This window comes from Coturnix japonica, chromosome 3, assembly GCF_054131305.1.
Source record: "Coturnix japonica strain WE chromosome 3, WE-NBRP24, whole genome shotgun sequence".
Taxonomy (NCBI): Eukaryota; Metazoa; Chordata; class Aves; order Galliformes; family Phasianidae; genus Coturnix; species Coturnix japonica.
Window position 1 is genome coordinate 40,715,604 of NC_140665.1, and position 19,718 is coordinate 40,735,321.

Consider the following 19,718-nt stretch of genomic DNA (forward strand, 5'->3'; position numbering starts at 1 on the left):
GTAAGAGATCAGCTTCTTCAAGAAAGATTCAGCACAAACGGGTTAGGCTCCATACCACTCACTTCTGAATGAGTTTTTCTTTTTACTGACAGAGACTTAACCAGATCCTAAAAGTTGGGATAGAGCCACAGCAGGGGAAAACCAAGAACACAAGCCAAGAACAACCCACCATGCAGCATAATACAGACAGAGATGGCAAAAGGATTCATCACTTCAAGCTCAATTCATTTTTAATTCATACCACGCTCTTACGAAGCGTACAGAGTGCAATCAAGGGTGCAGAATTTGTCTGGAAATCATATTTAACCTCAAGAAGAGCAGACATACCCCAGAGAAAAATGTTAAACCCTCCAACAGTATTACAGTGATTATTATTTCATAGAAAGAAAGGAGATTTATATAGTTCCCATGGTGAAGAAAGGCACTTTATGACTTCTCTGGCATTCCATTTTCTAAGAGCCTGACAATGCCTAGAAAATGCAATGCATATCACTGGGTGGAATAAAAGTATGTCTGTGTAATCCGCCAGAACCTTGTTGTATTTTTATATCAAGGCATGAACTCACATGAACGAAGAACTAGTCTGCTTATGTGATTCTGTCCCACAAATACTGCCTTCCTACTGAAGATGCATTTTGCTTTAACACGGAGACAAGGAAAATGCTTTTCATAACTGACCTCCAATTCCTCCTAGAAAAGTATAGGTTAGGTTAGATTGTGATCAGTGTCATGATAGGGAAGCGAAGAAAAACATTATTCTTCCTCCAGAAACACAAAAAGCTATTATACGGCACTAAACATTTCATTAAAGTGAGACTTTTCACAGATTTATCTGGCCAAAGAACAGAACATTTTTTCTAAGTTCCTATGCCTCCCTGTTGTGCACAAGCAGAAATGTGCCCTTTTGGGATCTGTTCACATTCTAGGCACTCACAGAGGGATGACCAATGGCTTAATTACACAGGGCAGCCTCTCCCCTCAAGTGCCACAAGTGCTGCTTGTCAGCACTTTTATTCTTATCAGTGCTGACTTACTTAATACCAGCATAAACAAGACACCTGTTACTAAAATATCTGAAACAGACTCACTCTTGTTAATGCACAATTTGATACAAGCATGATATTTTTGTTATCTGATGAGGTAGGGGGGTTTGTTTTAGAAGAATTTGCTTTGAGCAGTATATGTATGTAACATCCAGAATTATTCTCATGTGCACTAGAACAAACTTCTTTTGTAATACTTGAGACATATATAAAAGAAAAATTCACAGTAAGTACAGATGTATCCTTCATTTCTTTGGGTCTCCTTTTGCCATCATGATGAAGATCAAAGTTGCTAATGCAGAAGTTTAACCAAAAATAATTGTACTGTTAATGCTGAAAATATTTTGACATTTGCAGTCTAATTGACACAGGTAATGGAACCATCCAATATATTCTTTTGCAGATGATAAGGACTTGTAGTTTAGAAGCAAGTTCTGACATCTACAATGTAATTACGAACAGCCAGGCATCACGTTAACATTCAGTCATGATCAGATGATAAGGATGAAATTGTGTACTCACTCATATGTAAGCAATGGAACATCACTCTTTCCTTCTCTGGTTGTGACAACGTCACGTCTGATGCCAGATGCTTTTCCACAACTGTCTTTGGCCAGAAGATCAAAGACTTCATTATTATACACTTCTACAACAGAAACCTCAACCCAGTAACTTCCTGGTGGCTTTTCTGAAATAAGTCTGGAGGATAAAAGTAGAATAAAGCAAATGAATGAAACCAGAAAAGGCTGAAATCAAACTTCAAGTGAACAACCTGTAAATATAGAATTATTCTTTAATTGTAATCTAATCAACATTCTCATAAAAGTGCTTAGTAAATATCAATGATCGGAACTTTACCTCACCCAGATGCTAATGTTAACCCGAAGAATCAAAACATTCATTTTCCAAACAGCATTGCCAGCTTCAATCTTTTTTCTCCTCTAACCCCACTCCCTCCTCAAGATTTTTTCATGCCATTTCTCTCCTGAAGGTGACTGCATTCAGAGCTTAAGATATGATAACTCTTCAGAGTGCAAGCAATTAACAGATAAGAGATTCCATTCTACCATACTATCATTATTCTGGTACAAAATCCACTCTTTCAATTTAGCTTACACCTTTTTTTCCCCAGAAGAAATCAACTTAGCTGAAAAAAATGTAAGGGCTCTTCTATTCCAACATCAGTTCAAATCACATGTGAGGTTCAACTAAAAAAACCCTAGGTGAGAAGCATTCTCAATGTGAAAACAGATCATGGTTTAAAACACAGCTATCATTTGTTTGGGACTGAGCTCTGATCTGGATCCTTTTCATCTATTTCAACTGTCCTTGTCACATAACTGGTAAGGATTTTCAGTTGTCTTTTCAGTTTGTGCTACTATAGTTGAAATATATTGAAAAGTTACAGGAGTCTGAAAGACAGACATACATACACAGTTAAATTGCACTGTCTTATTTTCTTAGGAAAACAGACTAAGCTAGAAGCCAGAAATCAATATCAGGTCTCAAATGCAAAATGGCAGCCAGAAATACTATAAACAACTGTGAAACCATGAACTGTAACAATAAATGCATTACAAACATTTCATCCTTTCTGTAAAGTTTAAGGTGAAAAGTCTGTAGTCATCCATTGCTTAGGTTGATATTATCAGATCAGTATTACCTGAACAGTTCCTGTGTAGCACGAGGAATAATTCCAAGCTCTGATTCATCTTCACTGACAAATGCAAGGTTCTCCTCTAACTGTGGTCCCAACATTGTGTAAGTTTTCCCACTTCCAGTCTGCCCATAAGCCATAATACACACATTGTATCTGAAATTCAAAAGGGACTTCATTTATTCTACCATTACCAAAACTGAGTAAGCTACCAATTTAAGACTCTAACAACTTGGGAACACCTATTGAAAGGAAAAATATATACCACTCCTGCAGCTTTCTTTCTGGAGCTCTCAACATCTGACAAATTAAAGTACTGCTCATTACATCTCCTAAACAGGTTTTATTTTTTAAGCAAATGTGAAGGGCAAGTAACTGACAAAAACAGGGATGCTTAGTTGGGAGTGATTGATGAGGTTAGGCCTCCTGTCTGTCCAACTTCCAGTTCATGCACTGCTGAGCTGCTTGTTAATCAGCTCCTGAACCACTGCTGTTTACAGTACAGCATTTTAAAGTAAACCATTGCTGCATGTGATTTGTCTGACAGTGCTATGCTGCAAACCGCAGCACAAACATCTTAGCAGCTGTGAGCAGTAAACTCTTCAGCTCTCAGTCTTTTCAGATGAACTCCTCAGTCAGAGCCCTCAGCCACTGGAGAAGATTAGACAGCACTAGCAATAAAAGGCACAAATCTTAAGCCAAAGGCATTGGATAAGGCTCCACGCAAGCATGAACATGGAGACTACTCTGGAGTAACGGTGGGGGGAACTGCTTCATTATGGGCTTGTAGAAGGTGAAAACACATATCTATTTATCCATCTTATTTGTTCAGAGACACAACTTCAGCACACTCCATACACTGGAAGTGCTGTGCAGTATGCTGGATTTTCTGCTCTACCAGAGCTGCAAAAATAGGCTTGCTCCTTCCTTGGCAGAGAGTAAAATTTTACTGCTTAAGCTCTAGTTCCTCTGTGGCAGACCTGAACAGCTGCTTTTGGTTATCTGATGCTTTTCCTCATATCAAAAAATATTGTTTCAAGTACATGCCAGAAAATTTCAATGAAGGCCCTTCATCTAATTGTTTTAGATGTATGGTTTTTGGTCATCAAATCCCTACATTACCACTGCAGAGAAATATATATGCAGGGCTTTTTTTTTTCCTTTAATTTATTTGGTTGGGTTTTTTGTTTGTTTTTGCATATTAAACATGTCTAGAAGCATTTTTTTCTAGAGGATTACAAATACAGCTTTATTTTGTTAGAAAGCAATGTAGACAACACAACAAATACTTCTGTACCCCTTCTGGGAATGTGGAGTCAAAGCTGCAGTCAGTGAACCTATGATAAGGTTTCCCCTAATCTTTAGGATACAAAGAGTATAAACTGGAAGTCTAGACATAGATATGATGAAGGAAAGGAGAGAACTATAACTGAAAATAAAGAGCAAAATGTGTTACAAATTAGAGCTGTAACTCTGAAACAAGGGATATCCCTAAGTACTCACTGTTGACATAATTCTGCTTGCATTTATTACAGTGGAGAAGCTTCCAATAATTTTGATAGTCTTCAGTGAGGCTAAGAACAAGCGATTTTCATAGTTCAGCTCCCTATTGCCCACTGCCTGGCCAAATAATAGCTCCCTGAGACCTCTAGTGCCTTTTCAAAATCAAAGAGAGATCTCTGAAACCAAAAGGGGACCCAGAAGTCTGCAAGTGGCTGTTGCCCATAGGAAAAAGACAATGGAAGTCTTCTCAGAAGTTTTTCAACTTCCATATAGTGCTGTTACTTAAATCCCCCTTCACAGCTTTTGTTAGATATCAAAATAGGTTCTGACAAGATACAGGTGATATGATCAAAAGCTAAGTAGTCAGCTGCTAGTAACCTTAAAGATACAAATCATGAATAAAGCCAGTGACAGTCTCTCTGCCATATTCAAAATGGTATTTCCGTAAGTCCAAAGGAACTAAAACTACCCAAAGCTGTATTATATCTGAAGAAGACACAAGAGAGAATGAATTGTTGGGTAATTCAACAAGAAGACAAGCAGCAGCAAAAGACTAATTTATGTTTATCTACTTCACTTTATTGATGTTCTGTTTCCAACAAAGTCATTTCAAACAGCATGAAGCTGCTTCTAACTTCAGGCTTCTAATTTGAGATTTTCTGTTTATGATTCTCCTATGTACCCCCAACACTTCTCCCTTTCCATACTACTTCATTAGTTATATTATTGCTTAGAAAATTAAAATCAAATTAAATCACCAATTCTTTCACATTATTGCTTTCAAAAGAGTGGGGCTATTCAAAACAGATAAGTTATCGCTAGGAAGAAAGTTATCACTATTAATGGAAATTAAAGAAGGAGGAATGTATCCTTCCTTAAAATAAATAAGGTTGAATCTTCAGTGTTATGAGGAAAGGGGAAATGTTATCTTAGTCCCTTGCTGGCCCTCTACTGCTAACTGAAATATCTGAAGCTTGTTGTACTTTATCTGCTTTGCATATGGAATAATCTCTTCTCCCTGGATATTTATTCTTTAAAGAAGAAAAAAAAAAAAAAAAAAGGGGGGGGGGAAAAGGAAAAAAAACCACAAAAACAAGTCATTAAAAAAATAAAAAGAAAAGAAAAATAAAGGACTGCAGTGCTCCTTTCTACTTAAGCTTAAAGTTGTTTAAGTTCACTTTGGAGATCTGACCAAAACAATCAAGAACAGCAAGAAGGTTCAAGGTTCCAACCAAGTAAGTCTGTTTCACATTTACGGTGGGAATGCTGCTCAGAAACATGGCTAGTGTGCAGTCTGTCCCCCTCTGAAAATCTGCTTCTGTTTAAATGCCACTTCTAGATGAACAAGGCATCTTTTTGTTTTCAATAACAGAACATTTCCTAAATGAATATAAAAGCCCCATCTTTAGGACGGGATCCTTTCATTGTGCAAATTAGAAAGTGGCAAGTAGAGCAGACCAAGGTATTTTTTAGCTATGTCTGAATACACGTAGGTAACAAACTGAACCAAAACAAACTTACACTCACCGCAAAAGGAAAAGTCAGAGAGATAAAACAGTGATTTTACAGACTTTTCCAAACTCCTCCAATCTAGTGATCCCAAGGTTACTCAACTGTGGTCATTCACCCTTGATAAGACAGAATAGTGCCTTATGGGCCATGTAGGTGTCTTCTTGCCCCCAGACAGCCCTTATAGGTCCTAATGTGGCATGAGTGAATGGTTGCCTGGGGTTTCCCAATATTTAAAACACCCTGGTATGCCTCTTCCGCACTGCTTTTAACTACCAGGAAGAAAAAGTGACTGGGAAATGTCAGTGTTCTACCAAATCACAGCAAAGAAACAAAGATGGTGTCCTCCATCAGAAGCAGTGCTTAAATTTGCCAGAAAGCAGAGGAAAAAAGCTACTTTTTTTTTCTCCTTTCCAAATTTGTCTGTCATGCTAATTTTTGTAAGCAGTGTTTTCTCTTTTTACATGGGGAAGCAACTTTCACATGGTGTTCATCAGAAAGAAAACAGGAAAACTGAGCCCAGAAGCTTTAGAACACATCAGGACAGCCTCTATTAAGTAACCCTTTCTAGGTGATGAATTTCAGTAGAGAATTGCTGTTAAGCTTTTTTACTCCCACCTTTTCACTTACCCGTCCAGGAGAGATGTTAGCAAAGGGGCCACGTCTGCAAACACTGTGTCTTGAGACTCAGTAGCACTGTAAACCCTGAGGAGCAAAGTACAATGAAGAAGAGATGTAGGTATCTATGTTATCATAATCGAGGAGCACAGACAAAGGAAAACGTAGGCCTATGATCTTCTAAAGCTTGTGACCTGCTGACATTTCTATGACAACAGCACTTACAGATTGGGTTTTTAAAAAACAACTGTTTAGCTTGGCAATATGAAGCTGGCAAACCAAAACTATTCACTGCTGCTCTAAACTTGACTTCCTGTGCCAGGAAATTAAAAGGTAATGAGGCAGAATTGAGCTTCCTTGGGAGTCACCACTTCGTTCAGTTGGCTAGAAGGGGAAAAAAGTGACGCATCAACATGTCCCAGAGGTTGTGTAGGAATGTGTGATGTACCTCTGGCACGTTACAGAAGAGAACCTTGAAGCAGGAGAGGGGCCAGAATTCACCAAAGAAATTGTTTATTGGTTGTTGTTTTTCTGTCCTGTTGCAGTGCAGGGGACTGTAAATTAGAACTTCAGGGTTCTCCTCTGCTTTTTTGGAGTCATGATGTATACTTCAAACTAAGTTTTAAAGTGAATGAAAGACAATCAAATGGAGTAAGTTATTAGAAAAAGAGCAATGCCAATATAATTCATGGGCCAAAACTATTGTTTGTCCTCCCACCTTTTCAAATATAAACCTCATACAATATAAAGCCAGTGCCTGAAAATAAGAAATCATTAGAGGGAAGAAATTTTGATTAAAGACATCCTAATTCATTCAGTCCTTCTCTAGCATACCAGAAAAGAATCCCCCACAAGAACGCAGTCAGCAACAGATATGGCTTATAGAAGATGGTCCAAATCTGCAACATGAATATCATAGCCAACACTTAGAAATTTGAGGCATGAATCTTCTTTGGAAAAAGCTTCCTTTTCTGCTATATTTATGTTGCAATGTTTTTTCTTGTTGTTTTCCATTGAGCACCACTTTAAGTTGTGCGTGTTTTCTATTTTTTATAGCCAAATAGTTGACAGGACTTCTGGTTGCAGCAAAGATTACAAAGTGTCGTTATTTTCCTGTGTATATACCATATGAGTACACTTGGCTTTAATACACAATGCTAAAAGTTTGAAGGAATGGAGAACATCGAAGTTGGCTCTTTACTCAAAGTGCTGTGTATGTCGACCAGGATCTGATCACTACAGTCTGTAGACTGCACATAGATTTCGTATTTGCATTCTCCACCAATAGGACTGTACAGAGGGATCACTGATGAATACAGAATTAGACGTAAACCACTTAGTTCGACATTTTGCTTCTGACAATGGCGAGAGGAAGAAGCAAAAAACACTATGGTGGTGGGAGACAGAGTAGTTTATCTCTGCCTAATAATAACTGCTGCAAACTGGTCTCAAAGCTGAAACATGAGTTGAATCTTTGCTTCAAAATAAATAAAAGATGATTAGCATTAGCATTCAGTTTCTTTTTACATGTTTCTGAATTCTTGGCCTGGAGTAACATCCTGTGGCAACGTGTTCCACAGTCTAATTGTAAGCTGTATGAAAATGTACTCTCTTTAATAAGGATATGAGCACTTTTCTGGCTTGATGGACAAATACTGCTTGTCTTGCCATTCCACTGACATGCTGTCATGCTAAACTGAGAAGCCAACAAACATGCAGAGATGTGGCTCAGTTCTTACTGGGAAGACACAGACACTGAATAGCAATATGCCATCTTTGCTTTGCATGCATACAAGAACACACTTCTATAAGCTTTGCATGTAACATCTTCAAGGTCACTACGAGAGCAAAAGCACTTCCAGACACTTTTCTCTGCTTCATTTATCATCTGCAATCAATGAAATATTCATTAGCACCAAATCCTGTATCTTAACCAACTCAGGCTATAATTCAATTTCTGTTGAAACGGTACCTTTTTCTTAACACAGCAAAACATCTCCCTCAGAGCGACTACATTAAAAAACAAAAACAACAACAAACCAAGCCACCAAACTTAAAGGGCATTCATGAGATAAGAACATTAAAACTTGTCTTCAGTCGGTACTGAGGGCTTTGGCTCTTTGCAAACGTTCTAACTATCCACAGCTAGAGCTAAACTCAGCCAGTTTTAGTGGGCCGTGCTTTCACAATCAGCATAGCTAATAGCTCACTATGTCAGGTTCAGGTATGTGTAAGCAGTTCAGAGGAAAGGCATGGAGTTCAATGTTACAGTAACTACTCCAAATATTTACTCAGCTTCCTAAAGGGTTTTTTTTTTTTTACTGCCTCTCTTTAGCTCCTGAGCTTCAAATTCTACCAGTACCAAAATGAAGCACTGTCAGTTTGGCTTCAACTGGTTTATGCTATGCTGTAATCATAGTGGCTAAAGGCATGGACAGACAATTAGCTATCTGAGACCATGAAAGATGCAGCAAATCCAGAGAATCTATTTCTCTAAGCCCATTTCTTTTTATCAGAATGATGACAGATTTGTCCCTGTGTAGTGATTAATGTTAATTTCACCTTGAAAATTCCAGGCTTCTTTTTATTTTGCTAACTGATTCACCAATAAAAATTATAAAAGCATAACATGCTGAAAGCTGGAATTTTCTTCCTGAGCTGAAATCAAATATTTTGACATTTATTAGTTCCATAAAATGTTGCTAAAAAAAATAAACATTTTTGAGTTCATAAGAACCATATGCTCTACTGTTTATAAGAAAGAGCTGTGCCGGGACACTGAAAAAACATTCCCCAAGAATGGCATTCTTTGGGGGATTTATATTTTTTTCTCAACCCGTTTCCTTGATTATCAGGATCTGCACCACATGTACAGAGTTGCAGCGGCTCTGGAGTCCAGTGTCAATACCATTAACTGCGTTGGTCCGTGGAACTGAATTCCGGCATTATTCTGTATTTACTTCAACTGATATGTCTATATAGGTATAACTAAAGGGTGAAAGGAATTACTTAGCAAACAAGTGAGAGGCTGCATATGCCTCGTATCAAGGGAATCCTGTAGCCTTTAAGGGGAGTAAAGCTTCCCCCATTATCTGCATGATCTCAGGAATTTTGTGGCCTACACAACAGCAGTCCCCGGGCTTCAGGAGCAGAAAAATGGCAGCTTCTTCAAAGGACGCCTCAAAGAAAGCAAGTAACTGGCAGTGTTAGGCCAACCTACAGCAGCATATGCTAAAACAGGCTCAGAACATTAATTTAGACCATATAATACATGTTGGATGCATTTGACTTCCAATCAAGTTTAATAAGTCTAATAAGGCACAAAGACCAACTAAAAACCCTTCTCTCAGCCTCTGCATTCAGAATCTCTCATATTTATGTGAGTTCTCTGTCACTTACCGACCTCAAAAATTGTCCCTCACTACACAAATATTCCAGCTACGTGGGTCTACTCACCTTTCAAACTGAAAAGTCTTGTTTATTGGTGCATGACCAGGACGGCTACACTTCACAAGGACAGTTTCCTACAAGAAGAACAAAATATTTACAGTTAATGTCACAAATGTCTGTATAAAACGGAAACATTTACTGCACTGCAGTGAACAAGCAAAATCAAAAGTAAGGATCTTAGAGCACATTCAGATTATTAACAAACAACCAACACAAAATAGTCACATTTCATAAGAAAGATCCAAAAAATAACCTAAACTTCTTATGTGCCCATAAAACCAAGACACCTAGAAATCCAGCCTCTCTAATCTCAACTACAGGTAGATAAACAGCAACAAGATTTCTTCTTTTGTTGTTGTTGTTGTTGTAAGGACAGTTTTCATAAATATTTGTGCCTAGAACTGAGCAGAAAATGCGCATTTCTCGGCATATCATGTTACTCCACGGTTGTGAGAAAGAACTGAAGTCGTACAATTGCTGGATTTCCATGATTTTTTAGTAGTATCCACTTTCCAGATGGATTATGTAGCAGTTTTGTAAGCTGGACAAATGTGCCAGCAGCTCTTTGAATGATTACCAGAGAAATCACAGCTGTCTGGAATGCCTTAAGTAGTAAGTTGTGTGACCTTCCACTCCTTGTGGCATATCTTGATTAAGTGTAGATAAAAGTAAAGAATTAAATGTGAGTGCTTACAATGGTTCACTTGGAATCTAATCAGCACACAAAATACTTCATCTAGTTCAATGAGGTTTCCTAGCTTACTAACCTGGGCTTATGTTACAGCATTTGATGGAAGTGCTGAAATTTTTACTGCTCTTCCACAGCAAGCAGGCTGCTAAACTTACAACCCTCAAACCAGGATGGATGTTCTGAAAATAATGTCTCCTATTGTATTCTGTCAGCTCATGACATCAGAGGTGGATGTCAGCGGTATGGCTGTAGAGGTTGAAGCTTCCCATCAATATTCCATTATATGTTGTTGCTCTGTGACAGATGGCAGAAGAGGGGCAGTCTGGCAGAATGGTGTCTGACATGGAAGCACATATGAAGCAAAGGTATGGCACTGAATTCCTCCATGCAGAAAAAGCCCCACTCACTGACATTCATTGATGTTTGCTGAGTGTTTCTGGAGACCAGACAGTGGATGTGAGCACTCTGAGGTGGAGGATGGTGCATTTCAGCAACAATGCCACCAGAGCAGCAGTGGGTCATAGAAACAGTGGGTCATCTCCACTGGTGCGGATTTGAGATATATCTATATAAAATAATCCAAATATAACCTAATTTCATCTTCATACAATAAAGTATAACAGGTTGGAAATGGGTGAGTAATTTTACAGCACAATAAATGAATAATGGCATCCAGAAACACTACATCTAATATTGCAGATCCCTGTTGATTATCTCCTGACATATTTATTCATTCTTAGCTGACTCTTCATATGTTCTATTAGCCCCTAATTGCATATATATCTCTCTAATTGTTCACTATATACAACCAAGATCTGCTTAATGAAGCTATAATTTGGGAAATTTCAATGCATAACATACCTCAGGTCACTTCAGCAATATTTTAAGCACTATACTAAGAGAATCTGGCTAATCACCGTATAGCAACAGTGGAAGAACTATGGTGGCTAAGAAAATTAAAACCTAATTTAACACTTTGACCTTAGCTCATGCTACTGTGTCTTCTCAAATTTTATATCTTGGTAATGGCCACAATTAATGCCATAACACCATCTGGATTTGCAACCTCAATACTAACTCTCCTTCCTCTGATGGATCTGAGCCAAGACTTTAATATGCCTGACTGCAGTACCACACAGGCTGCTGTGGGTGCTGAGATATCACATTTCCATGCTAATACATTAGTTGTTCTCTAACAGTAAATGAAAAAGGCCCACCTTACTTTAGAAATGGTTACAATAAATGCAAGTGACTCAAAGGGACTGAGACTGTGAGGATTGTGCAACAGTTTGACTGCTGCAAACACCAAAGCTCCAGTTCTTACAGCAGCAGCAACTCCATGCTATTGTTACTACAAAGAGCCAGGATGAAAATGGCACAGGTCTCCTGCTATTGCACCACAGGAAAACAAAGCTGGGCACCAACTGACAAAAAAAAACACCCTACCCTATTAATGTTTATACCTCTGGTTCACACATCCCTTTTGTTTCTCTTTACAAGTATCAGTAAGCACGTTCTTGAATTTCACCATCAAATATACTCACATCATCAATGGCGTACGCCACATTTTCTAGAGAGTTTCTGTGCCTGGAAGGGAAAAAAAAAGAAACCAGTAGGGGTTGAAAAAAAAAAAGAAAAGGCACCTTGCAAATCTAAATGTTCCATTTAGTTCAGAAGTCAATGCTCAAAATGTCTGTGAATGGCACGTATCTAAAGAGCACCTTTCATATCTCCGTTACTATTGTACCCCATGAACATGCCAGCACACCACAGTTATTCGTGAATCACAAAAGCTCAATCAAGCAAAATAATCTGCTTTAAAAAAGCAATTTAGAGCAAGTATAATTAAGAATATCTCACATGCAAACCACTCCATCATTTTGGGATGGTAAGGTGAGATTGTAAGAAGAGTTTTTCCCTTTTTAGTGCATTAAACTGAAGAACACCTTCTTCACAGGTACTTAGTCCTGATCCTGTAAATGCAGTCAGAAGTAACTCGGTATCCATTATTAGTCAAAAACTAATGACTGGGAATGCTGAGGTGTATAGATGCACTCGTGTGTAAGTGCATCCAGAATCCGTCCCTAGTTTTACAAATAGGCATTAATTAAATTTCTTTTTTTTAGATTTTAAGAAAACTTCACACTCTGATCTGGCACCTAACTAATCCATTCCATACAGCAACAAAAACAGCACTGGTTCTTCCCCATGTATATCAAATACAGGGTAATGCAGGTTTCTCCTTTAGGCTTCTTGAAATTTCTTGTCTGGTATTTTTACATTATTTTAATTAAAATAATTGTATATTTTTTCTAAAGATTTGCCAAATATGAGCAAACTTTAAAACTGTCTGTAGTCGTTTAGAAAAAGTAGTCAGTGAAAAGTAAAATAAACTCCCAAATTAGTCATGTTGTGATAGGTCAGATGATAATATTTCTGTTTTTTAGCCACCCACCTAGTTTTCCCCTTCTTTCTCTGTTTGTGTATGTTTCAGTCCCTACCTTCTTTCGTGTTAGTCATCTATGGAGAATTCAGCTTGTTATGACACATACTTGCACTTAATCCCTCTTTTCCCTTTGGATCTTGAGTGGTGTTGACACTTCAGTTACAGTAAGTGTATTATAAATTAGGGATGCAGAGCCAAATCATACTGAAATAGAATCACCAGTGTTTGTGCTGACAGCAAATCCATTCTGTAGCATTATAAAAAAAAAAAAGGAACAGTAATGCTGAGAGCATTTCTCTACCTACGATTTCTGACAGTTGCTATTACATCACTCTATCCCAGCCTTTGTACAGCATGGTGAATGTATTCTACATCAACTACAGCTGTGCTACTCCTGCCAAACCACAGATAATCTTGGATTGCTCAACTGTTATGTCTTCCTATTCAGGTGGACATAGTTTTAGATGAAGGGATAAGGTTGCCTAATGCCAAGTTAGCAGGAGAAAGAGGAAAGAATCTGTATTTTTTTCTTAGTGATTCTGTGACAGTATACACACATATTCTCATATATATGTGGCTAATGTTTTCTCTTCACATAAACTGTGAGCCAGAGAAGGTATAACACAGCCATAATAAGTTACCTATCTTGTGATATTGTATGTCCAGCAGCATGATCAAAAGGCAGCGACGGTCGGATCCTGCAATGGACTCTGATATTCCCTCTCAGCTCCTAGAATTAGAACATTAACGTGATTCAATATCAAATACTGGAGAGGACAAACACACTCACATACAGAAATTTATATATGTTTAAGAAAGCAGGCAACTGCTTGCGACATCACAGCCTTAGACTCTGTGGAGATAAAATAGTCTCAGTATCATTTGCTTTCTCATAACTTTCTTAAATAAAGTATAATCTCTTCAGAGCTCTGAAATGGTGTAGCCCTCTTCAGTCTCTATGAAAAACAAAATATGCTTTCAGTTAAAGCTATTTTCTCCTCTTCAGCCTCCTTCCTCTCCACTTGAGCTTTTTAACTTACATTAACACAGCAACCAAGATTAAAAACTGCATGTCTCCTTCAGCAGCCCTAAGGGAGATGTAGGATATAAAACATTTTGTTCTTTTTTCTCTTCACACTATGTTCACATATGACTGCAAAACCAGTATTGATTTTTCTCTCCAGGCTGCTTCAGACTTCTCCTCATCTAATCTGGTGTTTTTCTTCCCTCTTGGTTCATGATCATTTCTTCTCATTTTGTATTACTGAAAACAGGTTGCCTGTGATGAGCACTGAATACTCCCCACACTGCCTCAGGGAATATCCGCTCAGCAAACTGCAACACAGGAAAGATTCTGGGAGGTAAGTGCTTTCCAATGAAGAGCTGCTTCTTCCCAGGCAGAAAAACTCAGAAGAACGTTGTTTGAATATTGCCTATCTTTCTAAACATGAGGTCCTGAATCCCTAATCAGTCCTTTGGGGAGAGGAGAAGGCAGTGAAACTGAAGAACAAAAAGCAAAACAACAAATCCCAAATGAACCATCACCAATGCCTGAGCAGGTACAGCAAGATATGCTTGGAAAAATAAAACGAAGATAATTCTGCAGTTTCATGCTGATCATTTTAAGAATTCTAAAACAGTTTCAGAGAAACATTTGTACTAAATCAAACCTGAATTGAATTACCTGAAAGTTCATATTGAGCAATTGCCTGATAAGAAACTGTATTTTCTGATTAGAGAAAGGGATGAAGAAACTCAAATTTTGCACACTATTCAAGTTGGACGATACTCCTTAGGACAAAATGCTACAGGAATGCATGTGGAAGATGCTGGTTGGGAGTGATACATCCAGCAGCACTACGTTAATTAGTTTCATTGGCGAAGAAGTTGTGGGCATTACTAAATCAGAATAAGAAGATGTTTTGTCTTTCAAGATACTTACAACTAAGCTGTTATGTAGAGCTCTCCTCTTCTGCTTTTCTCTCTCATATCTCTCTGTCACCTCTTGCAGGGACTGCTCAAGATCAAAAGCCTTCATCTGAAACACTGGAAGAAGGAAATTGTTTTAGAGAACCAACTGAAAACTGTGACTTTTCAAAAGAAGCTTTCCAGTTTCAGCTCGTGTAAAAAGCCTACATATAACAAAAGAATAAAGGACACCTCTCCTTTACAAAGCACTTCGATATGTATTTTAGAGGGGAAGATGGCAAATAGCCTTATTTTCAGATGTGACTAAATATTCCTAAGCAGAGCACTACTCAGGTATTACACAGAAGATGTGCAGCTTTCTGTATGCCCATTACAACTTCACAATTAGCCTACTTGAATGTTTCTTCTAACATTCTGCCACTTTCCACCTCTATTTTAGGATTAAACTGGTAGCATATGCTGTCTCTGAACTACACACTTTGGGCTTTCTGCTTAGGAAATATTACATGTAATTTCAGACTGGCAATTCTGACCACAGTATTTAACCTCAGCAATAGAATCTTCATCTAAAACAACTTAGAAATAACTGAACAATGGCCAAATTAAAAACATCACCCACCCTAAGTACCAACACACACTTTTTCTACATGCAATGAAGCTTCTCTTGGTTCTGAATTCATAGAAAAATACCTCACATGGTACAAAGTCAGTTCAGCCAGCAAGAATTTTCAAGGCCTTCTAAGGAGTATTTAGTAATTACACACAAAGCATCAGCTCATATGCCAAATCCAACTTCCTATCTGCTCCTTTAGGCCCCTGTTTTGATAAGGAGAACACTGAAACATTCACCCTTATTTAACTTTCTACTTCATATTTTTTTCCAATCTTAAACTTTCTGAAGTCTTTTCTCTACACAGATAGCACAGTAATGGACTGCCATTTTAATCATAAATCACCATAAATCATTCAGTCACCATCAGAATCAATAACACTGGAAGACAATGCAAGGCACGATACCAAGAGACCCAGGTACAGGACCAATGCACTCGGTCCTCAGTGACAACAGCAGTGAGCACCACTGCATTGCAGGGTCTGTTTATACATACACAAGAATGAGGACCTTGATTCTGAAGCAGCAATCCTTATGTTTCAGAAATCTCTGAAGTCACCTGAGTCCTCTTCTGGTATACCCAAAATTCAGCAAATTTCAGCTAAAGTGACACATTCTTTATTGGTCTGTTCCAGAACTGTAACAACAACAAGCCTGAGAACTACAGGATAAAGATGCTAAGCCAGCTCAGCAGTCTGACATCAGCTGCAATCAACACAAGAGCTAAACTCAAATTATCAGCCCTGAGAAAATCCTATACTCTTTCTGCCACCTCAGGACTCCTAGGTGATCTAACACCCAACAGAAAAAAGCACTTGTATCTTGGAATTGAACTCAATCTATCAGCATTACTAATAGTTAACAATGACATTGTTGGTGTTACGTGACTGGAATGTAAGTGTAAGAGCCTTACTTTGCATTGCTTCATTTTGCAGCTGTATCCCTTGGACTGCTGTCAAAACTTGGTAAAGACAAGCCTTGTATTGACGCTGAAAGTCTTTTGAAAGCTCAAGAGCAAATGAACGGAGGCTCTTCACGTCTTGCTTAAGACTCTTGTTGACAAGAAGAAAAAATATGTTACAAAAACACAAAACCAACAGTGAAAGAAGAGAATCAATATAACCACAGCGCAAATAATTATGGTGCGATATCACGGTCAGGAAGAACCCTCTACTTGATGAAAGGAAGACCTTAAGAGTGTGTCTTTCAGCATGTTTAAAGAAGGATTATCAAGATAGATATTCACTGATGACACTTAGTAAAGATTTCACCAAGACTTTAAGGATTCTTAAGGACTTGCATTTAGGGAGTTTTTTCCTGTCCTAGCCTTGATTGATCTGTGATAGGGAAATGTATCAGTCCATTGATAACTCAGCAGTTCTGCCATTCTATCTAACCTAAAATAGAAAATGCCACTGCAAGATTGACTACTGCAGCAAAACCACTATAGGCTTTAGAAACACAGAATGGCTCAGGTTGGAAGGAACCTCAACAATCATGGATCTCCAACTCTCCTGCTGCAGGCAGGGCTGCCAATCTCCACATATAATACTAGACCAGGCCGCCTAGGGCCCCATCCAACCTGGTCTTTGAACACCTCCAGAGACAGGGCATCCACAGCCTCAGTGGGCAGCCTGTTCCAGCACCTCACTACTCTCATAGTCAAGAACTTCCCCCTGACATCCAACCTAAATCTTCCCTCCTTCAGCATTTCCCCCTGTTCTGCCATTATCTACCCTTGTAAAGAGTTGAAAGAAGTTTTAAGCTAACTCAGACATGGCAACACTTTGCTGCAAGCACTGCTGTAAATAAAATAAAGCTATGGATCAGGTTCAGATCTGACCATTTCTGGGTTTTACTGTATTTCACAAGCATGCATACGTCTATGTCATAGGTTATGCCAGCATTACTACTAAATGCCTTTACCTTCATTGCTTCGTGTAGGTGAATTACAACAGAACTCCTCTGGAATTTCTGCTGCTGGCCATGAGCGGAGTAGAGCTGTAATATCTCATTAACGCCTCTTCCAGCCCAGCCTTGATACTGTTTGAAAAAAGAAAAGATCAACTAAAAATCACTTCCAAATATTCCTGATTTTTGATCTATTTTACCTTCTCTGTCCCTGTAAACATCACTGGAAGTGAATCAACTGGTTATGCTGATATTGCAAACATATAATTTCTTTGTTTTTCACATTTTTCCGAGTCACATGAAGGATCATTTCTAGTCTAATTAAGTTGACTAACACTGCAATATTCTACCTCCTTCGGGTGGCAAACCCCAACATCAGAACACTAAAATGTGCCTGCAGTGCCTATAGCCCCATCCTTGAGCTTGAGGTGGATATAAGTTAAAACTGTACCTTTGCACAGGGCAACTTACACAGCTGGCATCAGATCAGCATCTTCTGGTGACTATATTTAGTCAGAAAGCTCTCTCAAAAGACTTGGGAGAAGAGGGCACAACAGTTAATGTCTGAAATGCTGAAGGAGTGCTTATATGCAGCCCACAATGTCATGTTCATTGCTTTAGCTTTCTGCCAACACTGACTCCATTGCTTTCAGTACAGCGGCAACAATGCAATATCATACCAGTCAAGCACTAAGCTGGGTATTCAGAGATCAAAGCAAGAAAAGAAATCTTCTAAGGGATGTGGAGAGGAATGCTTTCTAGTATTGCTACAGACAATCTTTCTGAGATGTTGAAGTCAAAAGAAGAATAGGAACAGTGTAGTTTTAAGTATTTACAGGCAAGAACACAGGAATTAAATCCACGCAGAGTACTTGTGAAATTCTGCAATTTGCTTGAATTTATGCTATGTTAGAAACTGCACATTTATCATTTACTGACAATGCTGGTACTTAAGTTAGCTGTAACTTCTTCACCTGCTTTTTCCAGCAGCATATTGACATCTACCATTCTTTAACCAGTACTGATAGCCTCTCCCCTTCACTCTCCATCCTTCACTGAAGTCAATTTCTTATCACTTCCACTACTTTATCACAAATGCTGCCCTGGTTTTGAGGTTTTCTCCATTAGAATAGTTTTTGCATTCATCAAAACAAACAGAGGTCTCAAAATGCTGCATTACTGCAACACATCCCCACAGAACATGTCCCCCAAAGCCATGTGTTTCACCAGCTGGCAGGTAAGTGGAACTGGTTCACAAAGCAACCAGACCTAGTGAGGGGCACCATCCACTGTTTCTGGCCCAGCAGAACAAAGGGAAGTGACAGAGGTGAGTGGTAGTGAGACGGGGAACATACAAACTACTGTGAGACACGGGATCAACTCAATTGGTGGTTGTGGGGGTGTAGGAAGCAGAGGGAGAGGTGCTTCCATAGATACACGAACTAGAGCTGCAAACTGCAGATGCTGCGATAATAGACAGCCAATAGAAAACTCTTGAGGGTAAAGTGGATTAAATGATTTTCAAAGCCTGTTCGTAGGCCAGATGGTAAATCCCAGATGCATTCTGATACGTACACAAAACCTTTCCCCTTTCTGTCAGTAGATACCTCGAGTATATTTCCTTGTGTATAACAGGGGCACTTGACAACACAGCTAAAAAAAAACAGGTAACCACAATGCACAAAACAAGCTTTTATCTAATACTCAGATAATTATGTCCTACATCTGATGCACTGTAGTGGATCGAATAATTTCTTCCTTGTGTTTGAGAGGGTGAGGAAAAAAAGCTGAAATATTTACTATTTTTGGTAAATAAGACGAAACCTGGCAAATACCTGGTAAAACCCACTTCAGATGGACCATCTGGCTTCCAATCAGGCTTCGGAAAACGTTAAACCCACTTTTATCCACAGGTATTAACAGACCCTAAGAGAGGGCAAGAGGCTTTCCTGAGGTCACCCAACCATTTAACGCTGCAGAGCAGATTAGAAACTCTTGGCCAGCAGACTGGGTTGCAACCAGTTCTCACAGCTGGCTCTGGTCTAGAGGCACGGATAAATATTCATTGTTCCCTTAATCTTTGAAGCCTTACCTTCGGAGATGCAAAACGTTATCACAGGCTGCTGCTTGTTTCAATATTGCTCTAGAAGCAACATATCCCTCTAAAAAAGGGTATAAGGAAATGAGGGCAACCATCATAGCTGTGCGCTCTGTAGCTGACTTCTGCCAGTGCTGCCTTTCCTGGACAAGCCCAGTACATGTGCTATTAAGACATATAACCAGGCACCTTTGTCTGTTCACAACTTAGTACAGTTCCTGCAGTATATGAATGGTCCTAATCGGAAAAGCAA

At 38.8% G+C, this 19,718-nt stretch overlaps 1 protein-coding gene across 7 annotated transcripts in view; it reads right to left on the reverse strand.

Moving 5' to 3' along the window:
* Positions 1 to 19,718, reverse strand: part of KIF25 (kinesin family member 25) — a 29,375-nt gene that overhangs the window by 8,358 nt on the left and 1,299 nt on the right. For 4 of the 7 annotated variants that reach the window (XR_014944770.1, XM_085543435.1, XM_015858019.3 and 1 more), the window contains exons 3-11: positions 17,383 to 17,499; positions 16,370 to 16,508; positions 14,860 to 14,963; positions 13,559 to 13,647; positions 12,016 to 12,058; positions 9,787 to 9,854; positions 6,343 to 6,417; positions 2,707 to 2,856; positions 1,566 to 1,742 (exon numbers count right to left, since the gene is read on the reverse strand). Coding sequence is in view for 6 of the 7 variants with exons in the window: in XM_015858019.3 (XP_015713505.3) it covers positions 1,566 to 1,742; positions 2,707 to 2,856; positions 6,343 to 6,417; positions 9,787 to 9,854; positions 12,016 to 12,058; positions 13,559 to 13,647; positions 14,860 to 14,963; positions 16,370 to 16,508; positions 17,383 to 17,499 (962 nt within the window). In the remaining variant the exon portion in view is untranslated. Of the gene's footprint in view, positions 1 to 1,565; positions 1,743 to 2,706; positions 2,857 to 6,342; positions 6,418 to 9,786; positions 9,855 to 10,547; positions 10,661 to 12,015; positions 12,059 to 13,558; positions 13,648 to 14,859; positions 14,964 to 16,369; positions 16,509 to 17,382; positions 17,500 to 19,459; positions 19,601 to 19,718 lie in introns of those variants that run through there. The other 3 variants (XM_085543436.1, XM_085543438.1, XM_085543440.1) reach the window with 3 other exon arrangements.